The sequence below is a fragment of the Anolis carolinensis genome, chromosome 6 (assembly GCF_035594765.1).
Source record: "Anolis carolinensis isolate JA03-04 chromosome 6, rAnoCar3.1.pri, whole genome shotgun sequence".
Taxonomy (NCBI): domain Eukaryota; kingdom Metazoa; phylum Chordata; class Lepidosauria; order Squamata; family Dactyloidae; genus Anolis; species Anolis carolinensis.
In genome coordinates, this window is record NC_085846.1 from 113099059 (window position 1) to 113124811 (window position 25753).

The 25753-nt window shown below is 41.1% G+C and overlaps 1 protein-coding gene across 1 annotated transcript in view; it reads right to left on the minus strand.

Annotated features, from left to right (window-relative positions):
- Nucleotides 1-491: 491 nt before the first annotated feature.
- vill (villin like) overlaps nt 492-25753 on the minus strand; it is a 48148-nt gene continuing 22886 nt past the window's right edge. Inside the window, exons 5-20 of the mRNA XM_008112211.3 lie at nt 24854-24962; nt 23679-23789; nt 22908-23107; nt 21922-22000; nt 21567-21665; nt 20116-20269; nt 18986-19086; nt 18145-18282; nt 17572-17730; nt 16311-16490; nt 13852-13997; nt 12984-13128; nt 11380-11568; nt 7199-7267; nt 5393-5641; nt 492-2741 (exon numbers count right to left, since the gene is read on the minus strand). Coding sequence (XP_008110418.2) covers nt 2628-2741; nt 5393-5641; nt 7199-7267; nt 11380-11568; nt 12984-13128; nt 13852-13997; nt 16311-16490; nt 17572-17730; nt 18145-18282; nt 18986-19086; nt 20116-20269; nt 21567-21665; nt 21922-22000; nt 22908-23107; nt 23679-23789; nt 24854-24962 — 2242 coding nt within the window. The 3' untranslated portion in view covers nt 492-2627. The remainder of the gene's footprint in view (nt 2742-5392; nt 5642-7198; nt 7268-11379; nt 11569-12983; nt 13129-13851; nt 13998-16310; nt 16491-17571; nt 17731-18144; nt 18283-18985; nt 19087-20115; nt 20270-21566; nt 21666-21921; nt 22001-22907; nt 23108-23678; nt 23790-24853; nt 24963-25753) is intronic.

A 25753-nucleotide genomic window follows, 5' to 3' on the forward strand; every position in this document is an offset into this window, starting at 1 on the left:
ACAGTATGACCCTGCTTTTCTCTTAGATCGAGATGCAAAGCAGCTTATACCAACAGGAAACCTCTTTGTGTTTTGGGCACTAAAATAACAGCAATACAACAACAGCTCTTATTCTGCTGTACATTTCCTACGAAAGAAACATTTACAAGCAAAACCTTGCATGCTGAGATGAAGCCCCAATGATATGCTATTGGCTAAATGCAAAAATGATGGACCTTGGCTACATTGACATCTATGTTAGGGATGAATAAAAATAAATCTCATGCAGTTACACATCAGTTTTGTTACTCTGCCCCTGTGCCAAATAGTTGCATTGTTGAACATGAAATACACAGTCATATTCACATGATGATCCATAAATTCACATGGAAAGCACCTTAATTTTGCCCAGGGAATTTAGCCAAGAAAGGTATTAGATTTGAGTAAATAGGATATCTGTGTATTTCACATCTCTTTGTGCTTTCTGTAGGCTTCACAAATGCCACTTGAAGGAGTTTGGCAGAAATCGATTTTATTTTGGCTCCACCGACACCCATTCAGAGGCAGCTGAATGTGCAATAAATCTCCTGAGACTGGCATTTTCTCTTATGGCGTACACTAAGACTGGGCAGTTTGTCACCTTCCAAATTTTGGACTGCAACCCATATGAGTCTTAGCTGGCACAGCTGGTAGTGATGCGTTGTAATCCAACAAGAAATGGGAAGGCCATCAAAGATGTTCATTCTGGATTATACACCAAATTTCCTCCCCAGGTGAAAAATGAGCATCCCTAGATGAAGCAAAGGCAAAGCAAGACTATTGGAACCATCCTAAGGCCTCAGGGATGAAGGTCAAGAGGGTCTTGGATGTTGTAGGCCTCCTTCTCCATGAGTAGATATGGAAGCACGTGGTTGAATAATATGGATATCCTTCATTGCAGCAGCAGGATCTTCGACAGTCATTATACCTCCAGTGGTCTAGACATTACCTGGAGATGGCCTTTCTCAAGAAATGGGTTCAGCCTTCCTCAACCTTGTACCCTTCAGTGCCCAAAATCCTCAAGCCAACCCCTGGATAGATGTTTAACATTTCAAGACAAAAAGGAAGTTGGGGGGAAAAAACCCAAAAGATGGGTGAGGGGAGAAAGCAGATGTTGGTTCAGGGAGAAGGTGGCTTCCATGGGTGCATCTACACTGTCGAATGGATGCAGTTCGATACCACTTTAAGTGTCCTGGAATTTGGGAAATTGTCATTTGGTGAAGCACTAGCACTCTTTGGCAGAGAAGGCTACAGGCTTTGTAAAACAAGTCTAAAGTGTAGATAGTTCCCTATGTCATTGGGATGACGACCCAGTGCTGAAACCCAACTTCCAAGATAGGTTTGGCACCTTTGGATGGCTCTTTTGGAGTTTATACGAACACCTGCTGCCACTAAAAGCAAACTAACATTCAGCCTAACCGAAATTTTGCAAGATAGTTAGGCTTTGGTTTGATGTTAGACCTGCCTTGTTACAGTGCCACTCAGATCATTGGGTCCTATTATCCCCCATGAAACCCTCTCCTCTCCATATTTCTCTTGCATACAGGATTGAGTAAAGGTTGGATGAGTTTTGCAATCTCTTTTACATAATGTCCTACAGTCTAGACCAGGCATGGGCAAACTTCGGCCCTCTTTCCAGGTGTTTTGGACTTCAACTCCCACAATTCCTAACAGTCCAAAACACCTGGATAAGGGCCAAAGTTTTCCCATACCTGGTCTAGACCTATGCCTGGAATTCCATAAGTTTCCCCTTGATGTTGCCTTGTACATTCAGTAAACCCCGATTCCAGGATTTAGTTTTAAACATAATAAACTTTGGGTATATTCACAGGACACAAATATATCAGTTTCAGACCACTTTAATTGTCTTGACTTCGGTGTATGGAGTCCTGGGATGTGTAGTTTTCTGAGACAGTCGGGCTTCTTTACTTGAGAACAATAAAAAGCAGTGCCAAATCGTGGTTTGAGCATTGGACTACAACTTCCCGCTCAGCCATGCAGACTCCCTGGCTGACCTTGGTTGAGTCACACTCTCTCAGCCTCAGAGGAAGGCAATGGGAAAACTATTCTGAAGAAACCATGCCAGGAAAACCTTGAGATAGGTCAGAAATGATATGAAGGCACAGAACAACAACAACTAGGGAACGCAACACAGTGCCATGGAGAATTCTAAGTATCTCACAAGATAACCAACCCCAGAACTCCATAGCCATGGCAGTTAAAGTGGAATCAAAGTGCTATAAATGTGTGGTGTGGATGTACCCACACTTTGCTACCCTTCCCACCAAAAAAAATCTACAACGCTGCCCCATTGAATTTCCAAAAACATGCCAAATGGGAAGAAAAATGTCCATTGCGGCCTATTTGCGGTCGCCAAGATAAGAAAATATAATCTACCCAAACTTTCTTTGTTAGCACTGATTCCAGGAGTGTGTGTGTGTGTGTTCTCTAAAGTGTCAAGACGGAGAGGCATTTCTTTCAAGCATCTTTTCCTTCCACTTGTACCAAGCTGACCACTCCATCGTCCATCCGGTCAATGAGTTCCAAGCAGCCAAGAGAAGGTCAGGGTGGGCTGGGGGCTATATATATATATCTATGCCTTCTTTTGCTCAGAAGATTCCATGTTGTTTCTTCTCGTTCTGCTGCTTCCACTTGGGCATCTGGTAGAACTCGTCCCTGGTTTTCCCAAAGATGTCATAAAAATCTTCATCCGACAGATAGCGCTGGAAAGAGAAGAGGGGACAAAGGATGAAAGACCCTTCTTCCTTTGGTTTCACCCCATTGTGCAAGCGCTCCACAAAAGTCCACACAATGATCTGATAATCTGATTATTAGATTCAAAGACATAGCTGTGTTTGGCTGTATAACTGGCCCTCTGTATTCACAGGTTTTGTATCCATAGAATGAGTCTACAAAAGCTTGTGCTACACATTTCTTTCTCCCACTTAGTCTCAAAGATACAGCAAGATTCCTTTGTATTACTGACTAGTGTGCATGCATGTATATGTGTTTTCTAGTCGATAATTGATATATGGCAACCTTATAAAGGGTTTCTTAAGCAAGGAGGAATCAGAGGTGGTTTTGCCATGGAATGGAGCCCATAGCACCTAATATTCACTGGCAGCCTCCCATCCAAGCACTAACCAGGGCTGGCTCTGTTCATTTTCCAAAACCCAGATAGAATCTAGTTTCAGCTCCCACAGTTCTCAATAGTTGGTAAACTGGCTGGGATTAGGAGTTAAAGTCCAAAATATCTGGAGGCCCAAACGTTGGGAACCACTGATCTAGTGTCTTTGGGGTATTTAGTTTAGATTGAAAAGAAGGAACTGGCAAAACGAGCAAATGAGTATTCCTTGACTAAAGAACTTTATGGAATTTGTGGAGTTACCATATATCAACATGCAATTTGAAGGAATGTATGCTCTGAGTAGAATTTCTCATTATAAATAGGAATGAACACAGTGCCAAAGAGTAGATAATGCAAGTACTGGCTTTTTAAAAACCTTTTCTGAAATGTCAATACAAAGTTTGCCAACTTGTGGCCCTGCTGAAGTTGCTGGGATGCATCTCCTATGACACTATGTAACACGGTTTTTGTTCCTGCATTATAAATGTTATTCCTAATTGGTTCCATCATAAAAACATGGAAAAGGTTTATTAAGCTGCAAGAATGTTGTTTTTGCAGAAAATCCTGCAGCACATTTTGCTCTAGGTTTTCACTGAATATCTCATAGAGTTTTAACCAATTCAACCTAGTTTGTGGCAGCCACAAAAATGAAGTTTCTGGAGTATAGCAACTACAGTAGAATCTCACTTATCCAACATAAACGGGCCGGCAGAACGTTGGATAAGCAAATATGTTGGATAATAAGGAGAGATTAAGAAAAAGCCTATTAAACATCAAAATAGGTTATGATTTTACAAATTAAGCACCAAAACATCATGTTAAGACAACAAATTTGACAGAAAAACTAGTTCATTACACATTAATGCTGTGTAGTAATTACTGTATTTACGAATTTATCATCAAAATATCACAATGCATTGAAAACATTGACTACATAAATGCGTTGGATAATCCAGAACGTTGGATAAGTGAGACTCTACTGTACTTTCAAAGTAAGGACCGCACAATTAAACAGGAAATAACACTTTCAAACCAGGAACAGATTTTTAAAAAAATTGTTAGATAGTGTCCTCTACTATCAATATTGCCAATAGCAAGGAAAGATGAGTGGCACAATCCAATTAAACCAATTGCATGCCAGAAGGAAATTTATGTATATGGACATCCGTAGAATCAGCCATTTCAATTAAGGTTTCCTCCATGAGATTGTTGTGTGTTTTTCGGGCTGTATGACCATGTTCCAGAAGTATTGTCTCCTGACGTTTTGCCCACATCTATGGCAGGCATCCTCAGAGGTTGTGAGATATATGGAGAAACTAAGCAAGGAAGGTTTATATATCTGTGGAAGATTCTGGGTGGGGAAAAGAACTCTTGTCTGTTGGAGGCCAGTGTGAATGTTGTAATTAATCACCTTGATTAGCATTAAATGGCCTTGCAAGCTTCATGTCCTGGCCTGGGGGAATCCTTTGTTCACAGTACCATGCAGCTGTGGACAAGTATATATAGGGACCACCATACACAGCACCCAAACACAAGTCAAGGAACATGAAACTGCAGACTAACTCAACCAGAGAAGTCAGCTATAGCAGAGCGCTTGATGAACCAACTTGGACACAGACTATTATTGGAGAACACAAAAATGCTGGACCAGTCTCACAACCACCATGTCAGACTGCACAGAGAAGCCATTAAAATCCACAAGCATGTGGGCAATTTCAACAGAAAGGAGGAAACCATGAAAATGAACAAAATCTGGTTACCAGTATGTAAAAAACTCTAAAGTAAGAACTCTCTGAAAACAGAGGAATTCCAGACATGAATCAATCAGGGGCAGCCAACACCTCTGAACAAAAGATTCTCCCAGGTCAGGACAGAAGCTTGTAAGGCCATTTAATGCTAATCAAGGTGATTAATTACAACATTCACATTGGCCTCCAACAGGCAAGAGTTCTTTTCCCCATCCTGGACCTTCCACAGATATATAAACCTTCCTTGCTTAGTTTCTCCATATACCTCACAACCTCTGAGGATGCCTGCCATAGATGTGGGCAAAACGTCAGGAGAGAATGCTTCTGGAACATGGCCATACAGCCCGGAAAATATACAACAACCCTGTGATTCTGGCCATGAAAGCCTTCGACAACACATTTCCTCCATGATCTTGACTGGCCAAGGCCAGCAGCGAAAGAAGCCCTGCTAATCCATTTTCATTATGTGATAGGTATGATGGCAGGGTCTCCCCTTTACCTCTTTCTGGGTGGGGTCCACACCTTCCGGAAGCTCATCCACTGCCTTATTGATCAGGAGGTCTCTAGCAAACACACCGTTCCCACCGGTCTGCAGCAAAGGGGCGTTGCTGTTGTTGTAGTTGCTGTTGCTCTTGTCGGGGTTTGTTTGGTGAGTTGGCAAAGTTGTTCCGGTCCTTGAAGCAGCCGAATTGGTCACAGTTGGCTTATTGCTGGTGTTCTTGTTGCTCAGGTTGGCATTTTTCAGGTCCTGGCAAATATATATATAGAGAAAGAAAAGGCTGTCGACTGTGTAGAGTGGACTTCATACACCACAAAGTTGGAATGAGAAAGCCTGTCAAGTTTCATTTCTTTTGCACCAAAGTTGTTTGCAAATTTAAGTGTTTTTTGGTCACAAATAAAAATAAATAAATATGTAAATGTTTGCAATTTCTTCTAAACTGAACTAAAATCAAATTCCCTGTCATTTACACCAGTCAAATTAACTAGGTACATGAGGTTTCATATAGGCGTTCATCATTCAAAGTCCCAGGTTTGGACAAAATAATATCTCAGTTATGTTTGTTCCACATCCTATTTAAAAGATAAGCCCTCTGTTCTGGATTTTCCTAACCTGTAAAGAAATATATGTATTTCGATAAGTCCATATCCTGAACAAGCAAATAAAATGTCAACAGAGCCCAATGACTGTCTGTATGAGGTCTTTGCCAATCAGGTAACCTGACTTAACCAAGAATTTCCTATGATATAGGACTGTCTAGACAGAATTTGGAGCTAGCTCTATTTTGTCAGCATGGAGGTCAGGGTGCGAGCTGGGTGGGTTTCTTCAAACTCCATCAATCATCTTCTCCAGCACCCTGATGAATTGGTTGCAATCTTCTGCCACACCAATTCCTGTTCAATGTCAGACTCAAACACATCTGAAGTCCAAACATTTATTTCAATATCTATAATACATATTTACTAAGCACAGCAAAAGCCATCGCTCTGAGCTGGCATTTCTCTTTAGCCTCTCACCTCGGCAAGCACAGCTCAACACACACAGAGATAAGAAAGCACATTCCTCAGTTCAAAGGAAGTTCCAACCTCCAAAGTTGGAAATCATGCCTGATAGGTCAACAGCAGGCTGTCAGTCTAAATAGCCTGCTGTTAACTGTTTCATTACTGAAACACACACTCTTGCAAAACAGCAGAAACACTTGATTTACATTTCATACACATACATCCTAGGAAATCACGAGTATCAGTAGTTTAATTTCTTGTTCCTCATTTTCAATCTAAAAACATATGCCAGAATCCCACTGGTATCTTAAGCCATGGATTGCTTAACTTGTTGAAACAGTTGGGCATTTTTGCCTAGTGTTAAATATGTACATTCATGTCAAGGTCCACAATCTATTGCAATGCAGATGTGTGTTGAGTGGGGTTGGCATGGTACTTTCAGCAAAGGACTAAGGAGCTGAAGAACAAGGTTTAAATCCCATTTAGGCAGGAAAACCCTCTGGTTGACCTTGGGCAAGTCACACACTTTCAGGCTCAGAAAATCCGTTTTGAGTCACATACTTTGGAAATGATTCGAAGGTGCACAACAACATCAGCAATGCCATTTCGTCAAAGGATAGTGAAGCACAATCACCATACAAGCCCATATGTGGAAATGTATGCTTCCAAAACCCAAGTGGAGGATCTTGGCCATAGAAAAGCTACTTCCATACACAGGAAACATCGTGAATAGGCCAAAATGAGAGAAAAGCAAACTACCCCTTGGCTTGAGGAAGTGCCAACATCTGTTCCCAAACCTACTCACCACGGTGATCTCCGATATGGCCGATACATTTCCAAGGCTGCTCTTCATTTCCTCGTAGGTCTTGCCATCCTAAAAAAGATAAAAGATCACAACCATCAGCTCCATATGGAAAATCCTCTTAGTTACCTTAGTTCATTTATTTACTTATTTACAGTATTTATTTACAATATGTATATTCCACTCTTCCCCCCCGAAGGGGACTCAGGGCGGATCACAATATACATATACATGGCAAACATTCAATGCCATTAGACATATTACATATAGTCAGACACAGAGGCAATTTAACATTCCAGCTTGTGGCTTCATGAGGGTATGCTCAATTCCAACCACAGGGGGAGCTGCTGCTTCATCATCCACTGTGACACTGAGTCCTTGATGGAGTACTTCCTCATCTTCCACACACTGCTGGAGATTTTATAGCGTCGTAAATTATTGTATATACTCGAGTATCAGCCTAGTTTTTCAGCCCTTTTTTTAAGACCGAAAAAGCCCCTCTCGGCTTATACCCGGGTGAGGGTGCTGGTTGGCTTATATTTGGGCCAGCTTATACTCTAGAATATATGGTACATTTATTATTTTTCTCTATTATTATTGGTATTACATTTATTATTTTTCTCTATTATTGTTGCTACTACTACATTTATTTCACTCTATTTTTATTTTTATTATTAATACATTTATTATTTCACTCTGATCTTATTATTATTATATTTATTATTTTACTCTATTTATTACTACATGTATTATTTTTCTGTATTTATTTATTTATTATTACGTGTATTATTTTACTCTATTATTATTAAAAGGATACATAACACATTTACATTGAAGAAGATGAGAAGAATTATTTAATCAGAGTTGGACAATCTTATCTTAAATTACAGCTTTATGTAAATATTCAAAAACATTTAACCTATTGATGCCTCAATTAATATACTTTTATTGGTATCTGTTTTTATTTCTGAAATTTCCCACCCTCGGCTTATACTGGAGTCAATGTTTTCCCAGTTTTTTTGTGGTAAAATTAGGTGCCTCAGCTTATATTTGGGTCGGCTTATACTCGAGTATATATGGTAGTTAAATTAGCCTCCCCGCATAAGCGGTACCTAAATTCCTACTTGACAGATGCAGCTGCATAGGTCAACAGCAAGCTGGACTATTAATGGTCAGGAAATAACCCTGACCTGGGCTGGCTTCAAACTCATTACCTCTCGGTCAGTAGTGATTTATTGCAGCCGGCTACTAACCAGCAGCGCCACAGCCCGGTCCTGATGACATACACATATGTACCCTGGGATTATGAATTCATTGTTGTGTGTCTTCAGGTTGTTTTTGATTTATGTCAATCCTAAGGGTTGTTGATGTTGTTCTTTTGGGGGTTTGCCGCAGTCCTCTAAGGCTGGATCTACGCTGCCATTTAATGCAGTTTCAGAATGCAGTACTGAACTGGATTATATTTAATTGCGGTATTATTATCCTGCCCTTCTCAACTCCAAAGGGGACTCAGGCAGTTCAGTATTGAAAACAATTCAGTTCAATAAGTAGCATAAAACATCAAAGTCCTTGGTCATTGCACTTTCAACTTTCACTTGAGTCACTTTCATATGAGTCTATGGCAGTGTTAGACTCATATAATCCTGCCCAATGCAGTCAATCTGAATTCTGAAACTGCAATAAAATGGCAATAAAGATCCACAGTGAGATTGAGAAACTTCCCCAATGTCATTGTGTGTTTCCATAGCCTGCAGATTCATAGTCCAGTATTCAAATTGCTACGTCATGCACATGCCTTTCTAAATTGGTTGCCCAAGGGGTACCCAGTATCTCTTTGTATAAGATTATGTAACAAAATTTGAGGGAAAAAAATCTGTTCCTGGTTCGAAAGTGTTATTTCCTGTTAAATTATGCAGTATTTATATTCCAAAAATTTCATTTTTGTGGCCACCACAAACTATGTTGAATTGGTTGAGACTCTAGGAGATATTCATTGAAACACTAGACATTTATAACCCAGGAAAAAAAGTTGTGTTACATAGTGCAATGTCCCTACCCATGGAAGCCTGGTTTGTTGCAGAATGTAGATGATAGATAGAAGCTTTTACATGTGCCCGTGAGACCAGAGACACCCTGCAGAATGATGCACCACTCAGCTTTGCAGAACAAATAACACAGGAACTTTGACTAAATCCAAGAGATCAACAGAACGATGGTCCCTTGGTTTGCTTACAGTAATCAGCAGTTATAGGCAATCCTTTCTTAGTCCATAAATCAGCTTCAGTGAAGATCAGCAGCAAACAGGGCCTCAGAAATAGTCAGGCCTCTCTGAGAACAAAGCCATCTTCTTTCCAGTCAGTACTCAGTAGACTCACATACACATACACAGAAACTGGTTCTCCAGCAGCAGGATAGCAACAGTTCAACCTGGTTCTCCAACAGCAGGATAGCAACAGTTACAAACCAATTCCACAGGCCCTTGCAAACTCAGGCAATCAGCTTCATGCATTTAATTTTCCAGTTAACACACATATAGTATCTTTGCAAACCATGGCATGGTTCAAGGGCAGATTTTCATGGGTTCAATTGTCCTGAACAGCACGAAACAGGTGCCGTATCCCAGGAAAAGAAAGCTGAAGAAGGAGGTGGGCAAGAAGAAGAGCTGCTAAATTAAACTGCACCAAGCTGCTGCCAATGTGCATCTGAATAGCACCTCATTAGCATCCTATCAAACGCTTTGGCACTTCTGTGACAGCTTACGCTGTGTTGCTGCTGCAATCCCTCACCTGGGAACCTGTCCTTCCTGAGCCTCATTGACATGAACAGAAGCAGACTCAGGAGGATGCATGACAGGAGCCATATGCTTCCCGAGAAGCTTTCAATTAATGTGTGAAAAGCGCACCAGTGGTGTCATCCAGCAGCAAGAGGCAGATTTTCTGCTTTGCTGTCACAGAAGTCTGGGTTGGACAACCCAGGAATGATAAACGGAGGCTACATCTACACTGCCATATAATACAGTTTCTGAATGCAGGTTAACTGCATTGAATTGGATTATAAGAGAGTGTAGAGCCAGCATGCGTCAGACATGGGCAAACTTGGGTCCTCCAGGTGGTTTTGGACTTCAACTCCCACAATTCCTAACAGCCGGTAGTTTGCCTATGTCTGGATTAGAGAAATGAATAGGGATTTAAATCTGGTTTACTAACTTGATGAATCTGTCAGCTAGCTCTGTATAATATTACATTGCTTTTTAACATTTGCATAGCTAGTTATATTGAACAGTCAATACTCCAGAAGACAAGAGCAGAATACAAAATGATCTTCACAGATTAGATGATTGGTCAAAACTAACACAATGAAGTTCAACAGGAGCAAATTCAGGATATTCCACTTAGGCAGTAAAAATGGAATACAAAGATACAGAATAGGGGACGCCTGCCTTGACAGCAGGATATGTGAAAAACATCTTAAGAGTCTTCATGGAGAGGAAGGTGAACATAAGCCAACAATGTGATGCGGCGGCGAAAAAAGGCCAATGGGATTTTAGTCTGTATCAATAGAAGTCTAGTGTCTAGATCCAGGGAAGTCAAGCTAACCCTTTATTCTGCCTTGGTCAGACCACACCTGAAATCACACTGTATCCAATTCTGGGCAACGCAATTGAAGGGAGATATCAACAAACTGGAATCTGTGCAGAGGAGGGTGACTAAAATTATCAAGGGTCTGGAGAACAAGCCCCATGAGGAGCGGCTTAACGAGCTGGGCATGTTTAGCCTGCAGAAGAGAAAGCTGAGAAGAGACATGATGAGGGCCATGGATCAAAATGTGAGGGGAAGTCACAGATAGAAGGCGGAAAGCTTGTTTTCTGTTGCCCTGGAGACTAGGATGCGGAATGACTTAAAACTACAGGAAAGGAGATTCCACCTGAACCTTAGGAAGAACTTTATAACTGTGAGAGCAGTTCAGCAGTGGAACTCTCTTCCCCGGAGTGTGGTGAAGGCTCCTTCTTTGGAGGCTTTTCAATAGAAGCTGGATGGCCATCTGTCGGGGGTGCTTTGAATGTGATTTTTCCTGCTTCTTGGCAAAGTGTTGAATTGGATGGCCTATGAGGTTGCTTCCAATTCTATGAAACAATACACCACTAAACATTGCATGCTCCTTACATTTCTTCCACAGTCACTTACACTCCATTTATATGGGTCCCAAGCAGTAAACCAGCCAGTGAAGTTCAGAGGTTCGTGGCCTTGTTTCACCATGATGATCGAGGTGGCTTGATCTCTCCCGGCCGGATGGGTCTTGAGGTAGTCTCTGGCCGAAGAAATGGCCTCGCTCTTTTCGTAGCTGTTGGAACCCTTGCCAATCCAAAGGAAAATCTGCAAGACGGGAGTGGGTGATTAGAAACTCAGAGGGAGAGCTGAGGCTCAAGGCAGGGTATGACACAATTAAAACACATAAGGGAAAACAAGACAGTTAAAACACATATATTAAAAAACAGACAGCATTTTAATTGCTTTGGCATTTTAGCTACAGCATTAGCATGTGTTGCCCGATGTCATTGGGACTGTTGCCCACCTACTTTCTCCTTTCTCCAGCTCTAAGAAGGCTTATCTTACAATGACTTCCTCTTCATTTACTCTTTTCTTTCTTTTTCTCTCCCTCCCTCCTCCTCATATTAACAGGCATGGGCAAACTTCAGCCCTCCAGGTGTTTTGGACTCCAACTCTCACAATTCCCAACAGCCGGTAGGCTGTTAGGAATTGTGAGAGCTGAAGTCCAAAATATCTGGAGGGGCAAAGTTTGCCCATGCCTGATATAGGAGATTTAGGGTTTGTCCAATGTCTATTTCCTCTCCCAGACTTTAGAATAACGACTAGATGTCATCATTGCATAATAATCATCCTTGTTGTGTGTCTCCAAGTCATTTCCCTAATGTGAATCTATCAAACACCTTGGGACAGCATCAAGTAAACAGAATAACCATGTACATTAGAAAAAAGTTTAGCCTTCAGCATACTAGTCACTAGATGGTGCTAGCATTTCTATTTTGCCATTTTCGGATCTTAAGCTTACATACAAACACTTATAAGAAGGCTTTGCACCTTGGCTATTTAAAAAAATTCTCAGCTGCATAAACACAGAATCAAGGCTGAAGATCTGGTGATGGGAGTGGGTGCTTTTATCTTCTCTCAGCTACTTTGCCCTTGTCGATTTCTGTTTTAAAACTATGGCAATCCATAGTTATTGGTGATATGACCCAATTCCCTGTCTTGCCTTGGATCCAGGATCAAGCAGCTCACAGTGAGGAATCCCAAAAGAAAGGCAATATATTATTGGATCAAACCTCAGTGTGCAGAATGAATGCAGTTTGACACCACTTTAACCATCCTTAGAGTTGTAGTTTTACAAGGTCTTTACCTTTCTCTGCCCAAAAGTGATGTTGCCTGAGCAAATTACAACTCCAAGAACTCCGTAGCATTCCAGGGCAATTAAAGTGGTGCCAAACTGCACTAATTCTACAATGCAGATGCACCCACTTTCCCTCCTGTACAAGGCCTTGTAAAACAACTATGGTGGGAAGTGACAGAAGAGTATGCCTGACTACATACCAGTGTAGCATGCAGCAAAAATCAAGGTTTGCTTTGTGGAGTGTTTTCCAAATATTGTTGAGTCATGGTTGGATGGATTTGTGGATACAGAACACATGGGTGCAGAAGACCAACAATACTCTTCGGTCAGAATTATCTGATGCACAACAGCTTTTGCAAAGTGTAGTTTTCCTACCACTGACCTCTTCCCAGGTGTCCAGGAGCATCACATCATCCTCATCCAAGTCATCCTGGCCAAAATCCATGATCTCCGTCATGATGAACCGTCCCGTCTGGTTGGAGCATTCGAACAAACGGGGCTGGTAGTGGGCCACCTCTTCTTGAAACCTTGGCAGAGCAAAGATGGACAAGAAATGAAACATGAGATGAAGAATATTCCTTCCAGGCCCCCAAACTATGATAATTCTAGGCTATGATCATGGTCAATTGAGAAGCCAAGCATTTCTCTTCTTTGCCTTGCTTTCACATTCTATTCAGAAGTTTATCCAATATTGGCTGGAATTATCATAGGCCGTTGAGGCTGGAATAAAGATATATTTCCTGAAATCCCTATATCAGGAAAAAGATGGGACAAAAGTAAAGTAAATATATAAATATACACATAGAGCTAAAGCTAGTTTTCCTCCCCAACTATGTCAACAGCACTGTGAAGATGCAAAGTTGCAGACCATCAGCCTGTGTTTTCTGATATATTTTCTCAGTCTGGTTTATTACAGGGATGGATGGATTTGTTTTTTTGGTTTCACAAATGTATATGACCTTATTGAGTCACCCAGCCCTGGATCTAAGTGGAGTCACAAATACAAATTCGACAAGCTTCCAATGAAATTTATATAACAGAACTTACGCATCAATTTTTTCAAGGAGGTGCCAATAAATGGGAGGAAAGTGCATACATTTTGAAAAAGAAACATGATGGAAATATTATGAATTTTCATGCAGAAGACGCAACAATTTGCTACATGATGCAGTCCAGACAATGTACATGGAAGTAATAACCAGATACAATTTTGCTCATCTGTAAGATACAATGAAACCCAAATGCCTCACCTTTTGTCACTGGCATATGGGGCTTTGCCCCCAAGGGCAGCCCAAAAGTCTGCTGGCTCTTGACCCTCCAGAATAGTTTGTTTGTCCCGTTTGGAGATGGTGTCGGCCACGTTTTTGGCCATTTCCCGTTCATCACCGCTGCATCCCTGGATGGATGTACAAAACCAAGATTCATCACTAATTCATAACAATGGGCTCCAAGAGTGAACTTTCTCTTAGGACAGGCAAGGGCCGACTTGGACCCTCCAGGTGTTTTGGACTTCAACTTCCACAATTCCTAACAGCCGGCAGGCTGTTAGGAATTGTGGAAGTTGAAGTCCAAAACACCTGGAGGGCCCAAGTCAGCCTAAACCTGTATTAGAAGGACCATATTGACTAAAGGGACCTCAAGTGAAGCTAAAACTCTGTTCATGGGATGATCACCTTTTCGGTTCCAGTCATTATAACATAACTTCTCCCTTCCCAATAAACCCCATGCGTTTTTGCTTTGGAACTACATATGGTCAAGAAACGGAAGTGACATCTTCAGAAGGTGAGTGGCTTAAAGTGAATGTTAAACACTAAAATTAACTTAGATCCTGATTATAGCACTAACCCCAAGACACTGATGGGGATATTAACATGTCAGACCAGTAATTCAATGCAACTGCTGTTGTGATTTCTATTCTATTCAAGAATCCCAGACTTGGTAGCCTGTCACAAGGCATTCCCTTCCAACTTGCTTTGTGGATTTGGGTTGGATTAGATCAGGGATCCCCAAACTAAGGCCCGGGGGCCGGATGCGGCCCTCCGAGGTCATTTACCTGGCCCCCGCCCTCAGTTTTATAATATAATATATTGTATATACATATAATATTGATAATAATATTATAATGTAATACAATATAACACTAATAATAATACCATATAATAATATTAATTATATATTCTATATTACATATAATATTACTAATAATATTACAGTTTAGTGGTATAGTTCAATAAAGTAATATATAATGCTAATATTGTGCTATGCTAATAATATAATATATTGTATGTACATATAATTTGTAAGCCACTCTGAGTCCCCTTCGGGGTGAGAAGGGTGTGATACAAATGTAATAAATAAATGCAGTAAATAAATAAATAATAAATAAGTACATTTTAGACTTAGGCTCGCCCAAAGTCTGAAATGACTTGAAGGCACACATCATCATCATCAACAACAACAACAACAACAACAACAACAACAACCCTAATTAACTTGACTATCTCATTGGCCAGAAGCAGGAGCACACTTCCCATTGAAATCCTGATAAATGTATGTTGGTTAAAATTATTTTTATTTTTAAATATTGTATTGTTCTTTTGTTGTTGTTGTTGTGTTGTTGTTGTTGTTGTTTTTACACTACAAATAAGACATGTGCAGTGTGCATCGGAATTTGTTTGTTGTTTTTTTTTCAAATGATAATCCGGCCCCTCAACAGTCTGAAGGATTGTGGACCGGCCCTCGGCTTAAAAAGTTTGAGGACCCCTGGATTAGATGATTAGATCCCAAATCCCTTTGAACTCCTGAATCATAGAAACATGGAATTGGAAGAGACCCCAAAGGTTATGCCAGGGGTCCCCAAACTAAGGCCCGGGGGCCTGATGCGGCCCTCCAAGGTCATTTACCTGGCCCCAGTCCTCAGTTTTATAATATAATATTTTTATATCAGTTTTAATAATATAATATATTGTATATACATATAATATTGATAATAATCTTATGTTATACAATATAATACTAATAGTCATAGCTTATAATAATATTAATTATATGTTATATATTACATATAATATTACAGTATAGTGGTATAGTTCAATATAGTAATATATAATGCTAATATTGTGTTATGCTAATAATATAATATATTGTACGTACATATAGCTGCTCTGAGTCCCCTTCGGGGTGAGAAGGGTTGGATATAAATGTAGTAAATAAATGCAGTAAATAAATAATTAATTTTAGACTTAGGCTCGGCCAAAGTCTGACATGACTTGATGGCACACAACAACAACAACAACAACAACAATCCTAATTAACTTGACTATCTCATTGGCCAGTAGCAGGCCCACACTTTCCATTGAAATCCTAATAGGTTTATGTTGGTTAAAATTGTTTTCATTTTTAAAAATTGTATTGTTCTTTCATTGTTGTTGTTGCACTACAAATAAGACATGTGCAGTATGCATAGGAATTTGTTTGTATTTTTTTTCAAATGATAATTCGGCCCCTCAACAGTCTGAAGGATTGTGGACCGGCCCTCTGCTTAAAAAGTTTGGGGACTCCTGGGTTATGCAGTCCTACCCCATTCTGCCAGGCAGGAATATACAATCAAACCCCTCCTGACAGGTGTCCATCCAGCCTCTGTTGAAAATCCTCTGGAGAAGGGAACTCATCATTCCCTCATATGAGTTTGATACTGTTCTTTGCGTACCTTCCCACACCATAAGTAGCAGACTTGGTTGGTCTTGAGGAGGAAGACATCATTGGAGTTGAGAGAGGATGCTCTGGCTGGGACTTCAATGGTTTTGGTGTTTAACTCGTCAGCACCTCGGACTTGGAAGAGCCGAACAGCGGGCTCAGGCTCGGTCTTTTCGGTACGACTTGTGCCCCCCTGGAAAGCCAAAAACAATCAGAGAACCATGGTGTTAAAGTGCTACAACATAACTGACTCTAGAATCTAGGGTTGATTCTCTACATAGTAAAAGGACAGACTAGATGGCCTTTGTTGCCCCTTCCAATGCTATGATTCTGTAATTTCCAGGCCTTTTGCGAAACTGCTTGTCAGGATTACCATAGCAGCCTGGAACTGGCTGCTTTGGTTCCCTGCAATAAAGAATAGAGGTGGGGGAAAGGAAGGCTGGGTGCAGTGTATATAAGACATCTGTTTTCTGAGGGAAATGGAAATGGAAGTTAACAGACTGTGGGCACAGTGTTTGGCTACTGGGAGGCGAACGGGAGTTGGGCTGTTATATTACAGGGTATTTGAGAGGGAAATCTTTAGAACTGTTATTCACTGACTGTGGAAAGATGGAATAAATCATTTGCTTCCAGCGTATTGTTGTTGTGAGCTTGATTTCAACTCCAAAAACTTCCAGAGTCTTACACTGCTTGCCTGTAATGGATTGGATGTACATCTACATTACGTTACATCATTGCTAAAAGATGCAAGTAGTGGAAACTGGGAACAGTTCCCTTAATGTTCATAAGAAAATGTATAAATATAGAGCTGCTTTATGGCCGGGATCACAGGGTTGTTGTATATTTTCCGGGCTGTATGGCTATGTTCCTGAAGTATTCTCTCCTGATGTTTCGCCCACATCTATGGCAGGCATCCTAAGAAACAAACCATACCTCACAACCTCTGAGGATGCCTGCCATAGATGTGAGCGAAATGTCAGGAGAAAATAATTCTGGAACATGGCCATACAGCCCGGAAAATATACAACAACCCAAAGAGAGATGTGTTTTGCATTGGGCTAAAAGAACCACTATTTTCAGTATCAAAACCACTGCACCATGCTGGCTGTCACTGAAAGAGAGAAATCAAATGTGTTTATAATGACTATGGATCCACATACCATTCTGACACCTTAGTATTTCCAAAAATATAGGAATACATATACTTGGATAGACTTTTGTATGATCCAACTGTGCCTCCCCTGCTCCCAGATTTTTCTGGATGTTTTTCTAACCTCATAAATGATCAAATTCCCTTTGAAGATGGCCAGGAAATGCCGTGGCTCCTTCCCCATCATCACTCGAACTTGCACAGGTTCATCGTTGTATTTCCGGTCCAGCTCCACAGCATTGAAGGCACAAGCTGTAACTTCGTCGACTGAAGCATGGCGGCCCTAAAGGTGACATTAAACTGCATTATTCCTCTGAAATACCATTTCAACGCTGGCGGTCTCCCACCCAAGTCCTAACCAATGCTGACTCTACTTAGCTTAGGGTAACCTGGTGCTTTTAGAGTATTTAAGTCCCCAGATCATGGCATAAAATTACACCAATTTTATGAAATGGAATAATTCCTCCTTTAGACGACTATTTTGATTGTCATAACTCTATTCTTTGCAATAGTGGAATCAATGTATAGTGCAATGCAAAACCACTATGCGGTATTGCCAATTTAAGATGTTTCTGACAATGACTAAGAAAATATAATGCAGAATAATAAAATAAAATACTAATAACTTTGGTGGCCTTGAAGCACTGCTCAGACAATGTGGCTGAATAACAGAAATTGCATCCTAGTTGTTACTTACAAGCCACATATAGATAATATAATGAGGTCTTCCCGATTTGATGTAAGTATATAAGACGAGATAACAATCTCCGCCATAGAACTGGCCATAGGTCTTGGGACTGACGGGGACCATCTCCAGATTCTCAATCCTCCAAACCTAGAGGGAGAGAGAAGGAAACAATAGCAAGGTGGGATGTATATGTGATGAACACCAAAGAAGCAAAGTTGCATTAATTATAGTATGACCCTTGTATCCACGGAACATGGCTTTGCTCTTCCAAGGTTTGGCTTATTCGTTTATTCATTCCTGTACAAGCTAGCATCACTTTTTAGTTCATCCACCATTTGTCCCATTGACAATAATAGGATTTAATGGATCCATGAGAAGTCCAGGAACATATCCCATACAGGTCTCATAATGCAATATATGATCATCCCTTTTTGGAAACATTTTGGATTTTGGGGGTTTTCTTTGATTTTGGACTATCACACACACACACACACACACACACACACACACACACACACATTATACACATAACCAAATACATATACATAATCCTGGAGATAGGAACCAAGTCTAAACACTAAATTCATTTATGTTTCATAAACTGCTTATAGACAGTAGGCTTGTGCATTTCGGCTGAACCACGATCCGTTTCTGCTTGCCGGATTCCAGTAGATCCCTGTATCCGTTTTTGGACAGGTAGCCAGATAGCCGTTTTCAGTTTGCAGCCAGAAAATTTGACTCAAAAGTTTGGGCCAAGTCTATATGCTTGCTGCTTCCCAAAATGGGCTGGAAATAACATCATACAATCAAGGAGGCATTTTAAGAGGAGGTTCGGAAAGGATTTACTCACTTCGACTGTCCCTGAAGCATCATCTGCCATTCGTTGCTCAGCAGCTAATTCGGGTCTCGCATGGAGCTGAGTGATGTCAAACTTCACCTGATCCACCTTGGCTGTCCATAGAATGAAAATAATAATTATTTAGTACCAGCTTATGTTTGCTTGTTTTGGGATTTTATGAATGTTCCCATTAGAAAATGTATAATGGTGTGGGTGAACAACAACTCCCATCTTCCTGGCTCAGTTTCCCCCAAACGCTGCAAGTGTTCAAAGTTGGACATGTTGGACATGTGTGCCAAGTTTAGTCCAGATTCATCATCAGTTGGGCTGACATGCTTTCTAGATGTGGGTGAACTATAACTCCCAAAATCCAGGCTCAGTTCCTCCCAAACCCTGGTAGTATTCAAAGTTGGCCATGATGGGTAAGAGTGTCTACTAGTTTAGTCCAGATCCATTGTTGGTTGGGTTCAAAGTGCTCTCTTGGTGTGGGTGAACTATAACTCCCAAAATCCAGGGTCAGTTCCTCCCAAATCCTGCCAGTATTAAAAATTGGCCATGATGGGCAAGAGTGCCTAGTTTGGCCCAGATTTTTTGTTGGTTGGGTTCAGAGTGCTCTCTTGGTGTGGGTAAACTATAACTCCCAATCTCCAAGATCAGTTCCTCCCAACTCTGCCAATATTCAAAGTTGTCCATGATGGGTAAGAGTGCCTAGTTTGGTCCAGATCAATTGCTGTTTGGGTTCAGAGTGCTTTCTTGGTGTGGGCAAACTATAACTCTTGAAATGCAGGGTCAGTGGAAGTGAGAGCTGATAGGAAATCACCACTGTAACTCCCATGGCTCAATGCTTTGGGGCCCTGAGATTTGTAGTTTGGTGAGACATCAGCACTTTTTGTCAGAAAAAGTTAAAAGCCTTGCCAAACTACAATCCCCATGATTCCAAATCATTGAGCCATGGCAATTGAAGTAGTGTCGAACTGTATTCATTCTACAGAGCAGAGTTGCAGAGTTCCTCCCTATAAGAGTTCTCATAGCAATAATTGGTCTTAAGACATCAAGAGAAAGGCCTTCTTGAAAGCAATAGGGATGGATGTAAAAGTCTACTTTGGTCCCAAGAAGATAGATTTGGGCCTTTCTTGTCTCACCGATCTTGTTGACACTGTATGCCTTGCCAAGCCCATGCGTCTCGTCCTTTCCTGTCCATTTCTGGAAGAGTTGTTTGAACATGGCGGATTCCGCTCCATCGTTTATGACTTCTACGTTCGTACTGGCAGGATATCCTTTGGCTTGGATGAAACCCTGGAAAGAGCCCACACAAGGATCAGGCCAAACATCTTTCATGTACCAGATCCTATTTTATCTTGGAAGCTAAGCAGAGTCAGCCTTTGTTAACACCTGGATGGGAGACCACCAAAGATTCTCCAGTGTTGAAGACTATATTTCAGAGGAAGGAAATGGCCAAAACACTTCTGAGTATTTCTTGCTTAAGAAAACACTATGAAATTCATGGTGTTCCATACATCAACAAGAACACTATTAGGAGAGAATAATCAAAAGAAATACCTAATTCTTTAATTTCTGTTGTAGCCCAGAGCAGGAACACCTCTGACCTTAGACACCACACCAAGTGAGTATAATCAGCAAGCAGCTTATTGAAAAATATATGAAAGCCAAGCAATAAAAATGTTGCAAACAGTATAATCCAAAAACAGTATCTTCAGTAGGTAACAAGTAGTCCATGAACTTCAAGGTACAAAAATGCAACACAAGAAACAAGGTTGCAAAAATCCATCATAACAAGGCAGCATATAGTCCTGATACCCAGAACAGGAACTTGGGCAATCCTGGAATCATGAAACTAGAAATTGACTTGGAAGCAAGACTGTCATGAGAATTCAATGTTGACCAAACTGAACTAAAATAATTCCCTTGTCTCTTATAAAGCCTTTCCTTTTCATGCAATGAAAAGAACACATTCCTTTTCACTTTACCACCCGATAAGGATTTGTTCTCCCTTTTTTCTTGTAGACGGGATGAAGCTGAGACCTCTGCCTTAGTTTACAAAAGTCTTGTTTTCTATTGTCAAGCTCATTAAATTCTGCACCTGACAATTCATCCTCAGCCAGGTCAGGAAAACCAGCATCCCCATTGGCATCAGGCACAATCACAGGCTGAACTACAACAATTTCAGAGGAAGAACAACATGAACTAGTTATGTGTTCCTCTTCCATACCATGCTGTTTTTGTGCAATAGTTGCAAATTTCCCAAAGAATAAATCACAAACGGTAAGAGTTTCCAAATATCTGCTTGCATTGGGGGGAAATGCTCAAAGGTTGCTTCCTTGACGCATGAAATTGTGAATGTATTTTACTCTTCTATGACTATATAGTACAAGCTTTTATTTGTTACAGGACTCAGAAATCCCATGGATACATTTCCATTCTTTCTCTATGTCTTATGCCAAGACATTAACTCATTTTATATTCCTTTTATATTTATATAAATATAATATACATATAATATTTGTACTCCCTCTATCTCTCTCCCCTCTTTTTCAGAGTATTTTTGCAAGTCCTTCTCAATATACAAACTCACCACTGCACGGCTGAAGGCGGCTTTCTTTTCTTCCTTACTGGAATCTTTTCCTCGCCAGACGTAAATTTTAAAACCACCCTGGTCTAAAATGTGGCAGTCCTGTCGAGGAAAAGGAGCTGCTTTTAACAAAAGCTGCAAAAAATTCAAGCCCATATCTCAGAGCTTCCACGAATCAGAACATACTGATTATACGTTGTGAGTTTCCTTCCTTGGAGACTTTTCAACAGTCTGGATGGCTATCTGTCAGGAGGGCTTGGATGACAGAATAGAGTTGGACTGAGAGACCTTCATGGTCTCTTCCAACTTTAGAAGGATTTAAACTTGTGATATCTGCACAAGTGAATGAATCTCTTACCTCATGTCTCAGGAGGTCTTGAGTAAGGGGCCGGGTAGCAATTTCTTGAACCACTAAATCCTTGCCATTCTCATAAACACTGCGGAAAAGAAATGGAGAGTGTTCATCCAAAGTCTAATGCTTAATGTAGGACCCCATACTAAGTTCTAAGGGTGTGTCCACACTGTAGATTTAACACAGTTTGACACCGCTTCAATTGCAATGGGTCAATGATATGGAGTCATGAGAATTATACTTTGGTGAGGCACCAGAACTCTTTGACAGAGAAAGTGGAAGAACTTGTGAAACTACAACTCCTGGGATTCTATAGCATTGAGCCATAGCAGTTGAAGTGGCATCCAACTGCACTCTTGGTCATCAGTATCCCTTTTTCCAATACCAAAGCTTTGTAGTTCTGGTTTCAAGAATGTTATCTTTTAAGTTTGAGGTTCTGAATATTTATTTATTTATTTATTTTATTTAGAGTATTTATATTCCACCCTTCTCACCCTGAAGGGGACTCAGGGCGGATTACAATGAACATATATATGGCAAATATTCAATGCCATCCGACAAACAACATACAGTATAGACAGACACAGAGGCGTTTTAACATTTTTCCAGCTTCACGATTCTGGCCACAGGGGGAGCTGTTGCTTCACCGTCCACTAGTGGCTGTATTTCCTCATTCCTTCCGCGTGTTGCTGGCCGTTTTATGGTGTTGTAAATTAGTTAAATTAGCCTCCCCGCATAAAGCGTACCTAAATTTCCTACTTGACAGATGCAACTGTCTTTCGGGCTGCTTAGGTAAACAGCAAGCTGGGCTATTTAATGGTTGGGGGCTTAACCCGACCTGGGCTTCGAACTCATGACCTCTCGGTCAGTAGTGATTTATTGCAGCTGGTTACTAGCCAGCTGCACCACAGCCCGGCCCTATAAGAGACTGCGACAGTACTCTGGGCATAAGAGAGAAAAGGGGTTTCAAAGCCTGCCACTTAGAGACATACTGGTAAAGGCGGACGTTGGCTTTCTGGAGTTCATCGGCCTTCTCGTCCGGAAGGGCCGGGCTCAGCTCTCCCTGCCTTTCCCCCAGGGCTGCTTTCATGATCTGCATGAGGTCCGGGGAGTCCTTCTCGTCGTCCACGATGCCAATCTGAGCACGGCCTCCTCTTTCTCCATCACGGATGCTCCGTGCCAAGACCATTCCCTGGGAGAGAAGGGAAGCGTGAAGAATATGAAACCACCAAACCTGCCCAGTATTGAGTCTAGAGACTAGGCTAGAGCTAGTACAATGATGTCTGCAGCAATTCCTATGGAAGTCTTTAGTGCAGAGAACTTCCGACATTGCTTGAATTCCATCTGGGACCTCTACTTTTATCATTGTAGATGTAAACTGGTGTTGTGTGACCAAGCAATATCAGATGGTCAAGATGGAGGTAATATACAGGTTGGAGAGGTTGCAACAGTTTGGTTTTATACAATATTCCATTCTTTCCTCTGCTTCCTGTTTTGCACTTTGAATTCAGATGCAAGTAAAGGTTGAGGACAAAGTGGGATCTTGGGTTTTTTTGGGAGGAGAATGGAATATTTTCAAGCCATGGATGCTTGCACCTATGGACATACAATTTATTGTTGAAGTCTTTTATGACCAGAATCACTGGGTTTCTGAGAGTTTTTTGTGCCATATGGCCATGTTCCAGGACATGGCCAAACAGCCCGAAAAAATCACAGCAACCCAGACACACAATTTGTGGCTGCAGACTGTGGTTTGTACTCACTCTAGATTTCTCGGCCACGTTGCAAGAAGGTCCGTTCCACTGGATAATCACTTTGCCAAGATCCAATAGAAAGACATCACCTCGATTGAAACTGTTCCAGGAAAGGTCTACCTGTTTGGAGGAAAAACAGCAGTGGAAGTTTAATGAAGAGCCTTATGGAAGAACATGTACAGGCAGTCCCCAAATTACAAACAACAACTCATAGTTACAAACAGGGATGAGACAGCAGGAAGTGAGAGAAATCTATCCCTCAGGAGGGAAATTTTCTTCTGAAAAAGTTATTATCATGGGGAAAAGGGATCTCCACTGAAGATGTATTCCACAATCCTTGCAAATGTGAGTAGATCACTAGGTATCGCTTCGGAGGGAAGGTAATGGCTCTCCATGCAGTCATGCCGGCCACATGACCTTGGAGGTGTGTACAGATAACGACAGCTCTTCAGCTTAGAAATGGAGATGAGCACCAACCCCCAGAGCCGGACATGACTAGACTTAATGTCAAGGGAAAACCTTTACATTTACTATGGCTGGAGTTACCTGTCCCAACTTACATACAAACCTACAAAACCTATCTTGTTCGTAACTTGAGGATGGCCTGTAGTGCAAACCAAGCAGGTGAGTGAATTGGATGGGTAGACCCTAACCTACCTAGGGGGCAAACTTCATTGGAATAGTAAAAATCTATGATGAAATTCACCATGACACTATTTTATAGGTACCCTAATTGTATCCGCTCCACTAACCAAAAGCAGGAATGGTCTGAAAAGGTTAGAAAATTGATAGAAAATCTTGCGCAAAATAAGGAAATGCTGTATAGTTGATCCTGTTTCTAAAGCCTGCAAGTTCTGATGAACAAAGAACACATATTCCCAGATATTAGGGACTGGCATTCTTCCAAAAACATGTCTTCATAAAGATATGTTCTTCTCTTGGCTCTGCTTCCTTTCTCTTTCCAGCCAGTGATCAATACAGGCTTTCTCAGTTTCCTTGTTCCATGATTCACAGCTTTGCTAGAAAAGTGGTGGGCAAATCCCCCAAATTCTTTCTGTCAAGCCCTTCAACCATAAGTCTCGGTTAACTTGAAGAGACATAACAAGAAATGTGCTGCGTTCCAGTCTCTATGAAACCTTTGGTTGCAAATCAACAAACAGAACTAGTGATTTTCCTCTCTTTACCTCTGTAGCCGTCACGTGCTTCTTCCCCTTGACGTGGAGGAGACGTTTGACGTTGTACATGTTGGTCTCCACATGCTTAAACCCCGAAGCAACTCCTCCCTTCTTGTAGCTGTTGGAAAGAAAAAAGGACAAATAATAGCAAGTGTAGAAACTTTGCAACTGTGGTTGCCCTATCTTACAAAGTAGACCTCTCGCCAGTTCTCTCTGTGTGTATCTGTGTGTGCCAATTTTGGCATTCTCAAAGCCCCCAGTGGCCTCAAAGGCTATATAGTTACTTATAGGTCCACGGAGCTCCACTTTGGATGGGACATCATGTATATAGTGGATTGAAAGTCAACCCATATGGTGTAGTAGTTTAAGTGCTGGATTATGACTTTGGAGACTAGAGTTCAACTCTCTTTTCAGCCATGGAAACCCATTGGGTGACTTTGAGCATGTTGCACATTTTCAGCCCCAAATAGGTTCATTTTAGGGTCACTATATGTTGGAAATAACTTGAAGGCACACAACAACAACAAAGTCCAGTCCTTTATTGGGTCCATTCAGGATGTCACAAAGGTAAAGGTAAAGGTTTTCCCCTGACACTAAGTCTAGTCATGTCCGACTCTGTGGGTTGGTGCTCATCTCCATTTCTAAGCCAAAGAGCCAGGGTTGTCCATAGACGTCTCTAAGGTCATGTGGGCAGCATGTCACAAAATCCTATATATATTTATTGCTTGACAGCAGGTGCTAGTCATGCCCTCAAGAAACTAAACCCTGAGTATGGGGAAAACAGCAAAATGGTTTTCTGTACCAAATGTTTCCTCCAGTCATCCAGCGAGGCAGAGCAGACTCAAATTGTGCCTTCCTTGTTACTCTCATAATGTACATCTACACTGTAGAATTAGTGCAGTTTGACAT